Source organism: Myxine glutinosa, chromosome 9, assembly GCF_964187855.1.
Source record: "Myxine glutinosa chromosome 9, kmMyxGlut1.1, whole genome shotgun sequence".
Lineage (NCBI taxonomy): Eukaryota > Metazoa > Chordata > Myxini > Myxiniformes > Myxinidae > Myxine > Myxine glutinosa.
The window spans coordinates 17,829,677-17,842,506 of NC_136269.1; the positions used below are offsets into that span (position 1 = coordinate 17,829,677).

At 38.0% G+C, this 12,830-nt stretch overlaps 1 protein-coding gene across 3 annotated transcripts in view; it reads right to left on the reverse strand.

Moving 5' to 3' along the window:
• The window catches only part of ARMH4 (armadillo like helical domain containing 4), a 47,923-nt gene that overhangs the window by 2,270 nt on the left and 32,823 nt on the right, over positions 1-12,830 (reverse strand). The window contains exon 4 of one of the 3 annotated variants that reach the window (XM_068129540.2): positions 8,573-8,707. In XM_068129540.2, coding sequence (XP_067985641.2) covers positions 8,573-8,707 — 135 coding nt within the window. Of the gene's footprint in view, positions 1-8,572; positions 8,726-12,830 lie in introns of all 3 variants that reach the window. The other 2 variants (XM_068129539.2, XM_068129538.2) reach the window with 2 other exon arrangements.

Genomic DNA, 12,830 nt, shown 5'->3' on the forward strand with positions numbered 1-12,830 from the left:
GCAATCATTGTTTTCCCACTCACAATGGTTATGCACAAATGTTCACTAATCATAAATTTCTTCCACCACAAACTTTGCTTCAAATCTGATTCCATTCTATGAAATGGATCTTACGAGATTTATAGAGAGATTTCTTCATTAAATATGTATTTTAGATTTCTCTTTTACAGATAGATTGTCTTTTAGAAATATATATATCCATTAGAGATATCAACAAGTACAAAAAGTTTTAATTAAAACAAAAGCCGCGTCGATGTTACACAATGCCTAGATGCAGCTGTGCCTATAACGTCGACGTTATAGGCACAGAACATTCCTATTGATTCGATTACTTGATGTTATTTTTGTGCAAAGTGAAAATATATCTTGGCAATTTCCCGTGTGTGGCAACGAATTTTTAATATATCTCGGCATTTTCCCGTCTGTTATTTCAGGCGGTGTATGACTGACGATGCCGCGATTAAAAATATATATATCTCGGCAATTTCCCGTGTGTGGCGACACGTGAACGAAGCTATGCTCCTCTCTCCACATTATTGTGACGACGTATAAATTAAATATTTCATCGTGACGATTGTCATCAAATGGACGAATTTTTAATATATCTCGGCATTTTCCCGTCTGTTATTTCAGGCGGTGTATGACTGACCATGCCGCGATGTAAAAAAAATATATCTCGGCAATTTCCCGTGTGTGGCGACACGTGAACGAAGCTATGCTCCTCTCTCCACATTATTGTGACGACGTATAAATTAAATATTTCATCGTGACGATTGTCATCAAATGGACGAATTTTTAATATATCTCGGCATTTTCCCGTCCGTTATTTCAGGCGGTGTATGACTGACCATGCCGTGATTGTAAAAAAATATATCTCAATGGACTTGAAGTTACAGGCCTTTGAGAATTCATTTCGTTCTATAAAGGGCAACTTTCATCGGATTTTCTTCCCATTTTTTTTCAACCGAGTCTAAAACTATGTTAGCGACTGTGAAAAATGAAATGATATATCGAATTTGATTTGAAAGAAAACTGTGTGAGAGGGGAAGACACCACGGGCCTACAAAACAGGCCTCAAAGCTATGCGAGTTAATAAAATGATGGATATTTGTTAATATGAAGCCTCTCCCACAATGGGTGGAGCTATGGTTCCCAGAATGGGTGGAGCTTTGAGGTTTTGTCTTCTCTGCAAGAACAAGAAGAACAAGAAGAACAAGAACAACAACAACAACAGCAGAGGGCACTCTATGAGCAGCGTCTGCGACGTGGCTAAAAAGAGATATCAGGATATTACTGTTTCGGTGGCTAAAAGCGGTTTTGTTTTACACAATTTCCAAAGTAACCATCAATTAAGCTCTTGTGGTTTCCTCTATTGCTGGGGTTCTTAACCTGGAGTATCCATACCCCTTGGGGGTATGGGGACCAAAATCTGGGGGTATGGGACTCGTAATAAATAATAATCATAAATTGTAATAAATTCAATGAAATATCAACTTTAAATATATAATAAATATATATTTAAATATAAATATATATATTTCAAAAGAAATTATATTTGTATAATAATATTTCAAACAAATATAAATTCAATTTTCTAATAAAATTCGAATAAATCAACGACACGCCTCAGGCGTATGCATGCGATTACAATGCATGATTGACATGACAATGAGAACATTTACATAGCGATTAGGGCGGGTCAAAGTTCACACTGAGCCAATGTGCCGTCACATAATGTGGGCCCTACATTACTTGAGATTGTAGGCCATTAGGACATTAGGTGAAGAACCGAATATCGGCAATTACAGCAATTACGACCTCATTCTCAATTTGATTCCGGTGAAAACATTTCCAAAACAAGTGAGTAGTGAGCCTACTTATCTGAAGATATTCAAAGTTTTCAAAGTATATTTAAATATAAATAGGGCATTCACATGTTACTATAATTCACCAAATGTCTGTCTGTCCGTTCGAAGGTACCACAAAAACGGCTCAACGGATCGCAACGATATTTTGGGTGGGTATTCCCTTGGACCCCTGAGAGTAAAATAGGCTATATATGTTTTTCCAAGTTTTCCAAGTTTTCCAATTTTCTAGTTTTTCCAAACACGATGGAATAATATTTACCGATATGAATAGTGATGAGGCTTTTGTTGAAATTCTACGTAGCAGGAGAGAGTAGATCGACTCCTGACGAACTCTTCCTATATAAACGAGTGGCTCCGAGGTAACACGGCAGCGTGTGAAAAGCGACTGAGAAACATGTGTAGGTTTGTGTTGCTATTCATGGTCCGATTCGCATTCTACAGGGTGCAAAATGAAAAGTTCAATTGAAATCAAGTAGTTCCTCGATCATCTACTGACATCTGTCAGACAGACATACGGAATGAACCAATTGCTTAATCCTGCTTTGTGCTGTGTGTGCAGGGTAATAACAACCTCGGCCATGACAACAACTACGTGTTGTAAAAGATCATTTTTCGTGACTTTTACTTATTTTTATATCCTCATTGACATTCACAGATACAAACGCAATATGTTTATGAAATACAACATACTGTCCCTTGATTAAACCCATCAGCGAAGGAGGAACACAGTGTTAGTATAATAAAATTGTCCTGTCTGTCACATGTATGCAAATGATATGTGATATGCAAATGCTGTTCAATTTTCAAGTCAATCGGTTGAGAATTGACGGCTTTTTAGATGAAAATGTATGATTTTAAAAATTTGACCTTAAGTTGACCTTTGACCTTTTGACCTCATAAATAGTATGTTTCCCAATTTAGTGACTTTATATATAAATGCTATTCAATTTTCAAGTCAATCGGATTTAAAATGGCGATTTTAGAAATTTGACCTCCAGATGACCTTTGACCTTTGCCCTCAAAATCAATAGGCTTCTCAATTGGGACGACTTATACAACGTGGTGAAGTTTCGTGACGATCGGTTTAGAATTGTGACCTGTAGGCCGGTGACAAACAGACAAACAGAAAGAACCACAAACAGAACCGACCAATATACTTGAAAAATCTTCGATTCTGCAAGTAATAAGATATAAGCACACCTGACACAAGGCCAAGGCTTCAGACTTTGGCATGCTCACGCGGCTGCACCGTCAAATAAACTGTTCCAACCCGTCATTTTGACGGGCTTTTTACAAGTTAATTCATAAAGACCACTAATAAATGTTCATTCATAAAGATCACTAATAAATGATCATTCATAAATATCATTAATAAATGATCATTAATTTGTGAAGATCACTAATAAATGATAATTCATTCATAAAGATCACTAATAAATGATAATTCATAAAGCTTTTAAAATAAATGATCATTCATTAGGATCACGAATAAATGATCATTCATACAGATATTAAATAAATGACCATTCATTCATAAAGATTTTTAATGAAAGATCATTCATAAAGATTTTAAATAAATGATCATTCATTCATAAAGATTATTAATAAATGATCATTCACTCATAAAGATCACTCATAAATGATCATTCATTCATAAGGATCACTAATAAATGATCATTCATTTATAAAGATCATGAATAAATTAATCATTCATTCATGAAGATTTTAAATAAATAATTATTCATTCATAAGGATCACCAATAAATGATCATTCATTCATAAAGATCACTAATGAATGATCATTCATTCATGAGCATCACTAATAAATGATCATTCGTAAAGATCACTGATAAATGATCATTCATTCATAAAGATTTTAATAAATTACCATTCATAAAGATTTTTAATGAATGGTCATTTATTCATAAGGATCACTAATAAATGACCATTCATTCATAAAGATTTTTAATGAAAGATCATTCATAAAGATTTTTAATAAATGATCATTCATTCATAAAGATTATTAATAAATGATCATTCACTCATAAAGATCACTCATAAATGATCATTCATTCATAAGGATCACTAATAAATGATCATGCATTCTTAAGGATCATTAATAAATTATCATTCATTTGTAAAGATCATGAATAAATAATCATTCATTCATAAAGATTTTTAATAAATAATTATTCATTCATAAGGATCACCAATAAATGATCATTCATTCATAAAGATCACTAATAAATGATCATTCATTCATGAGGATCACTAATAAATGATCATTCCTAAAGATCACTGATAAATGATCATTCATTCATAAAGATTTTAAATAAATTACCATTCATAAAGATTTTTAATGAATGGTCATTCATTCATAAGGATCACTAATAAATGATCATTTATTCATAAAGATCACTATTAAAAGATCACTCATTCATTAGCATCACTATTTATTATACAAGACCAATTTGCATTTTTTTTTAGCAAACCGTTTACATGTTTGCCAATTTACTTCATGTCCCAAGTTTGGACAATACATCACCCATGTTATGGACCTTGACAAGTTCATATCCATTTGTTAATTCTCCCGTTTTTATGCCACCGCCCCCGAAGGTGGCTGGAGGCATTATGTTTTCGGGTTGTCCGTACGTCCGTACGTCCGTCTGTCCGTCCGTCCGTACGGGCTAAACCTCGTTTTTCTCAGCAACCACATGTCCGATTGAGACGAAACTTTCAGGGTAGGAGTGACACCCATGCAGAATGTTTTTTTGATAATTGTGATGTCTTCGGTCACGTGGTATGGCAGCCATCTTGGATTCAACGCAAATAATGAAAAAATTATTTCTCGGAAACCGCTGAATGGAATTTTTTTTTTTTTACTTGCCACATTGTCAAGTACTCCCAATGAGGAACAAAAGCATGATAATGATGACATCATCAGTGAAGTGGTATCCCAGCCAAAAATGTTTTAATCAAATTCCTTATCCTAAAAATCTGAAATAGCATGCACATGATCTATGACCCATTTGGATTGAAATATAAAATGTATGACATTGTAGGTCACATGGTTTGGCAGCCATATTGGATTTAAGGAAAATATTAAATAATTATATAGCTGAAACCGCTCACCTTATCGATGCAAAATTTTACAAATATCATCCAACAGCACTGTTGCATATAGTTTGAAATTGATGATGTCGTAGGTCACGTGGTTTGGCAACCATCTTGGATAGAAAAATGAACCTTATCCAATCAACACAAATCTTCACAAATGTGATCCCCTACCCATACATATGCAGAGTGTACATTTTTGAAGGTCATATGTTGTGTGGTATGGCAGCCATGTTAGCTTGAAAGCCGATATTTTAAAAAATCCCTCCCTGAAACTGCTTCACCGATCAATGTGAAACCTGTCATGTCTGGTAAAAATGTGATACTTGAGAACAGCTGAAGGGATTTAAATCAAACTTGTTTATGTTTAGGACAGTGAACGAGGGCATCTACCCGCTGTGGGACTATGCGGAGGCATATTGGTGACAGTCGCATTGTTCTAGTTTCTTCATGATATCATATCACGTTGAATACCTTCAACATTGGCACAATCGTGGCCCTTGTATAATACTTCAATGAGTATCTGACACTCTTCCAGACATGCAAGCTTCCAAGTTGATGCGTGCACAAACTTTCCGAGACAGCCATGGACTGTAAGGCAGTATCCACTCATGACCTGCAACTCTGATCACAGAACCATTATCTCATGGTAACTACCATGGCTTGGAACAGTTCGTTCACAAAACATTTTTGAGTTTCCTTTCAAACATTGTACATGTTGCATACAAACTGCACCAGGCTTGGGAGCGCCACATGGTCCATAAACCATGCATGATTGAAGAACATCAAACAAAGCAGGGTCAGTGGCACGGTCTAGGGTCTCAGCACATATCAGAGAATCAATATCAGATGCATCACAAATGTTGCTTGACTAGTCAAGGACAATCAACATGTGAGCATGTGGGAGGCCTCACTTTTTCAATTCAATAGCGTGCATATGGCCTACAGGAAAGTCAAGAACATGCCTATCTGTTTCATCCTTGAGAAGTTCTTGCACGAGTTGCTTGAGTCGCATGTAAAAGTCTTGGATTGCATGTAAAAGTGAGAAAAATCCAAGCCTTTCCATATTTACAGACTATGGCCATTGCATCCTGATAATTGTTTTGCTTATCTTGGGGACTTCCTGCATACGAAGATGGCAGAACAACAACTTTCCTTGTTTGCAAATGTTGACAGCACTTTCTTTCTGAGCATGGGCTATTAAATCTTAAAGGTCAACAATTGGTTGATTGCACAGATATGGTGTGTGACACAGACAGGACAATTTTATTATACTAACACGAAGTGTTCCTCCTTCGCCGATGGGTTTAATCAAGGGACAGTATGTTGTATTTCATAAACATATTGCGTTTGTATCTGTGAGTGTCAATGAGGATATAAAAATAAGTAAAAGTCACGAAAAATGATCTTTTATAACACGTAGTTGTTGTCATGGCCGAGGTTGTTATTACCCTGCACACACAGCACAAAGCAGGATTAAGCAATTGGTTCATTCCGTATGTCTGTCTGACAGATGTCAGTAGATGATCGAGGAACTACTTGATTTCAATTGAACTTTCCATTTTGTATCCTGTAGAATGCGAATCGGACCATGAATGGTAACACAAACCTGAAGTTTAGCAGTACTTTGACTCTGAATTTGGCAAATTGTATGGAACCTCGTCCTGAGTGCGCATGCGCAATGCGCATGGTGCGGTGCAGCAATTGCTTCAGGCTGTATTGGTCTGGCAGTGAAACAAAATTGAAAATCGTTCCAAACAGGAAACTTGTTTTTGGGGACGTCAAAAAGGACACAAACAACAAGCATGAATAACTAATCTAACATGTTAAATAAGGTGCTTTAAAAGACGGTGTATCTTTTGTGGTAAACTTCCAAATAAATGGTTTGCTTTGGGTTTTTTATACAACCCTTAATAGTTTTATTTCATTTGATTGAATTATATATTTGAACATTGCAGAACACAAACCACCTTGCTTGCGCTTCCAAAAATCCTCAGTTTAGTAGTACATGGGCAAATCTTTACACTGTCTAAACCAATCAAATTAGCCACACATTCTGAGGGCAGAATAAGAGCGAGATTCAGACAAAAATGGTGGCACCTCGCAATGCAACGACAGAGCTAACTTCATCCAAAATATGTTTTTTTAATGCATCTTTTCCTCCAAGATCATTCCAAAATTATAATTTTCTCTGAAAAGAGTTGGCAGAAAGCAAAGCTCTGGACTGTTTCATTTGACCGATTGGCCTTGTATAGTTGCCATCGCGCCTGATAATGAAATGTCACAAACAAAACGAATATATTGTATTCTCTGTGAACATTACCGATCTGTGAACATTACCGGTCCATGAACATTACTGATCCCTGAACACCGCCCATCCCTGAACGTGGCTCGTTGCTGAACGCGGCCCGTCCCTGAACGGGCAAATAACGTTATGCGGGAGTCCAAACCTGAAAATGCTGGAGGCCAAAGCTGAAATTGGAAAAACAATATAGCCTATTTTACTCCAGGAGATCCCAGGATTACCCACCCAAAATATCGTTGCGTTCGGTTCAGCCGTTTTTGCGGTACCTTCGAACGGACGGACAGACGGACGGACGGACATATGGTGAATTATAGTAAGATGCTGCGATATCTTTACTGTTAATAAATATGTCGTGATGTATTTGCTGTTAATGAATAGGCCGCAATATATATATATATATTTTTTTTCCCCAAAATAAAATATTTTGCCTCATGCTCTCAGAGTCTTTCACATGTCTTTTTGCAAACTCCAGGCATGCTGTCATGTGCTTTTTTTTCTCAGGTGTGGCTTCCATTTGGCCACTCTCCCATAAAGCCTAGATTTGTGAAGTGCTGCAGAGACTGTTGTTCTTCCGTCTCAACCAAGGAACTCTGTAGTTCTGTCAGAGCGCTCATTGGGTTCATGGTCACCCCCTTGATCAAGGTCCATCTTGCCCAGTTGCTCAGTTTGGTCGGACAGCCAGCTCTAGGAAGAGTCTGGGTAGTTCCATATTCTTTAAATTTCCTAATGATGGAGCTCACTTTGCTTTTGGGAACTTTTAACACTAGAAATTGTTTTATACCCTTCCCCAGATCTTTGCCTCCTCACAATTATATCTCAGAGTTCTACAGACAGTTCCTTGAACTTCATGGTAGAGATTTTGCTCTGACATGCACTGTCAACTGTTTGGACTTTATATAGGAAGGTGTGTTTATTTCTAAATCATGTACAATCAATAGAATTGGCCATAGGAGTACTCCAATCAAGTTGTAGAGACATTTCAAGGATGACCAAAGGAAATTGGATGCACCTGTGCTCAATTTGGATTGTCATAGCAAAGTGGTTGAATGCTTATTGACTCGGGACATTTCATCTTTTCATTTTTAATTATCTTGTAAAAAAAAAATGTCTGAAACAACAACTCCATTTTGACATTATTGGGTATTATGCAAAGATCAGTATAAAAAAGATCATTTTAAATTCAGGCTGAAACACAATAAAATGTGAAAAAAGTGAAAGGTGTGAATACTTTCTCAAGGCATTGTATTTTATTACAGCATGCAGGTACATATGCATGTGAACCTACCTCTGGACAGCGCTTGATACCTCGGTGTAACCTGTGCTTAGCAGCACAGCGCAGCCCATAAAGAGCGAGGAGGATGCAAATGGCGCTGAGCACTCCGACACCAAAGGGAATCAGCACCCCAGATAGATAGTGCACCTGCTGGGGCAAAGCAGACTGCCACATGGTACTGACATCAACATTGTTCTGGAAACCATCCTTACCTCATAATAACCTGCATTCCTCTTTATATAATCTTCAGCAATCCTTAAGTAGTGTTTTTGCCCCAGATTATAGTTGTTTTACTCTGTATTTTACAGCTGGTGTCACGTTATTCCCATCAGGAGTGAGTAGAATATAACTCGTGTTTTTGGCTCTAACACATTTTGGAAAGACAAACTTTTTTTTATTCCCCCTCCTATTTAGTGTTGTACCCCGGTGTGTACCCCGGTTTAGAATAGGTACACTGTATCCGTGCACATCGTAAGAGGCGACTAAGGGTTGGCGTCAGGAAGGGCATCCGGCCATAAAAACATTGCCTCAAACAGGGAACCATGATTGTCATGGGGCCCGCAAGGCTAACCCCCGCTCTAGCAGGGAAAATGGCCTTAAAACGATCATTCTATTTAGTGTTGTACAAATCACAATTGGCAACAAATATATATATATATTTCCTCTTATTTCTTCTTTTCCATTTAGTGGTGTCTTTGGAAATAGAAAGCTGAATGTATACAAAGCAAAATTGCTAAACAAATACAGAATATACGTCACATCGTTTGGAGAGAGGAAACATAACTAACATCACTCAAGTTTATAACTCATTTGTTATGACACAGAAAACTGTGCTGAGAGGTCTTAGATAATGATGAAGATGTCAAAGAACTAAATAGTTTACATTTGCAGATGAAAATGAGCTGGCAGGTAAGGTTATATTGAAGGACAAGTAAATGTGTAAGGAAACTTGAATGTTTAAAGTCCTTTAGAACATCTTTATACAGTTACCTGTGCCCGTTACTAGTTGCAGATATTCGGGTTGAGCACCAAGTTGTGACGGTATGTGAGTTTGTGGCATCAACACTTGTTGATATTTATATTTATAAACAACAAATATATCATGGTACTGTATATTTATTAACAGCAAAGATATCGCGGCATATTTATTACAAGCAAATATATCATGGCATGTTTATTAAAAGCAAATATATCACGGCTTATTTATTAACAGTAAAGATATCGCAGCATATTTATTAACAGCAAATATATCATGGTATATTTATTAAAAGCAAATACATCACGGCATATTTATTAAAAGCAAATACATCACGGCATATTTATTAAAAGCAAATACATCACGGCATATTTATTGAAAGCAAATATATCATGGTATCTATATAATAATAGCGTAAGGACTCGACTTTGTTATCCCTTTTACGCCGCACCCAGTGACCCGATGCCCACGGCACTAATGGATTTACGATCTACGAACCACGCTCTTTGTTTATCACGTACAGCCATACTCGAAAAATCTGAATTAGCCGACGTTGGGGCCCAAAAGCATCCGATTAACTGCCGATACGACGCCATCTTACGACGCCATCGTATTGGCATCTGCTGGGCGAAGGCGAAGCGAGCCGTCCGCTGATTGGACAGTCGAGTGGTGTGAACATGGGTGGTGTGAACCAAATGGTCTTTTTATTCCCTTGAACATTTTAAATTAGGATATATAAGGAAACGTCTTTATCGTCATTTTAATAAAGTTAAATGGAGTGACGTTGCGATACTCGGGGTGTATTGCATTAATCCTCGTAACTCAGAGAGGTGTAGCAGGTGGCGAGATGTAAGGAAGCTTAAAGATAACGAGCTGAAACAGATGAACGATATGTCAATCCCTTTCTACACCGAACGGCAATAACAGAATGAGAGCGGGAAGGCATGGCCTGAGCACTTCGAGCAGAGAGGACTGATTGGACTTAACTTAAAGAGAAAAAATTGGAGCTTAACGGAAGAAGAAGATCCCATGAGCGCTCCCCTATGCCATCCATAATGGTACACTCTATCCATACACCACATCCTCCCTTCCGTGGATGTTCCACGGGTTTCGGCTAGTATTTATTAAAAGCAAATATATCACGGCATATTTATTAAAAGCAAATACAGCACGGCATATTTATTAAAAGCAAATATATCATGGTATATTTATTAAAAGAAAATACATCACGGCATATTTATTAAAAGCAAATATATCATGGTATATTTATTAACAACAAATGCAGCATGGCATATTTATTAAAAGAAAATATATCACGGCATATTTATTAAAAGCAAATATATCATGGTATATTTATTAAAAGCAAATATATCACGGCATATTTATTAAAAGCAAATACATCACGGCATATTTATTAAAAGCAAATATATTGTTACGGATCTGGGGGACGGCACTTCCGTTAGCAAGGGGGGGGGTTAATCCCCTTGTCCTGTTAAGCTGGCTGTCCGACCGGTCCTGGGGGTATCTCGCCACTCCCGGTCAGTGCTGAATAGGGTAGTAGGCCAATTCTTCCTATGACCTAAGTACCAGCGCCTTCCGGTAAGCGAGGAAATACTCCCGCCCAGGCCGCAGCGTAATGGATGGATTGCGCCGAGCGAAGCGAGCTGCGACGCGGGCCGTTAACCAAAGACTAAACCTGATTAAAAGCGGTTTGGCCAAAATCGCGCCACAGGTACTCAATTGGGAAAAGACAAAGACGATCGGACGAGAATGAAACCAAGAGAATAAGGAGGAACAGGGGTTTATTAATTATTTACCATAAACCAAAGGAAGAGAAGGAACGAAAGTAATATGAAGAAGAAGAAGAAACAGCACAAATCCTTGAACAGTCTTACTTATACCCAGGACAATACAGACAGCACAAACTCACGTACACGAATGGGGATTGCAGGCAGGAATGGCTGGAAGGATGAGAGGGGCAGACGGTCCACAGAGCGGGTGGGCTGGGAGGTCCGGGGATCGCGGCACGATGTCGAGGTCCCGCTTGAACGTCCACGCTCCGGTTCAGTGGCGAAAAACCCGGCAGGCAGCGTGGTTGGTATCGCCCACGAGCATGCCGACTCTCACACGCCGCAGGATGTTCGCGCCAAGAATGAATGTTCGATGTTCGCTCCTCTCTCCCTCCTCTCTCATGGACTTCCTCACGCGTCTCTCCGGTGCTCCTCTCTCCCTCCTCTCTCCTGAGCCTCCTTACGCGTCTTTTCTCACTCATCTCCGTAAGCAGTCCCTAGCAGTTCCTTTTATCGCTGTTGGCCGTATCAAGCCGCCAACTCCGATGACACGCCTACCGGTTGGCTCACCTCTGGCCTGGTTGGTTGGTAAGGGCTCTCTGGCTCCACCTTTGATGACGAGTTGGTGCCACGCCCGTGATTTGGCGGCTCTTCCCCCCTTCTTCTCAGTTCTTGGCCGCGTGCGTAATGGAGTTTTGGCGGTGTGATGCCAACGAAACAGCCCAATGCAACGGCGGCGAACGCTGCCTTACTGGCACTTTAAAGAGACGATTGGGGAAATTGAAGGGGGCCTATCTTATTTCATTGATGCAACGTAGAGTCAACTATTGGAAACACAGCCTTACCTGGAACACATAACAACGAAATAACTACGAAAAGGGCCTATTGTTCGCTACGTGTTGCAATGTGGACTAACTAGGGGACGACCTCTGACCTTTACAATGAATGAGGGTATTTACAAAAAGAATTATTTACAAAGGGCATATTTACACAATTTACACAGTGCAGGGTTCTCAAAACCCGAACAATATCATGGTATATTTATTAAAAGCAAATATATCACGGCATATTTATTAAAAGCAAATACATCACGGCATATTTATTAAAAGCAAATATATCACGGCATATTTATTAAAAGCAAATATATCACGGCAAATTTATTAAAAGCAAATATATCACGGCAAATTTATTAAAAGCAAACATATCACGGCATATTTATTAACAGTAAAGATATCGCAGCATATTTATTAACAGCAAATATATCACGACAAATTTATTAAATGCAAATATATCACGGCATATTTATTAACAGTAAAGATATCACAGCATATTTATTAAAAGCAAATATATCATGGCATATTTATTAAAAGCAAATATATCATGGTATATTTATTAAAAGAAAATACATCACAGCATATTTATTAAAAGCAAACATATCATGGTTTATTTATTAACAACAAATGCATCATGGCATATTTATTAAAAGCAAATATATCATGGTGTC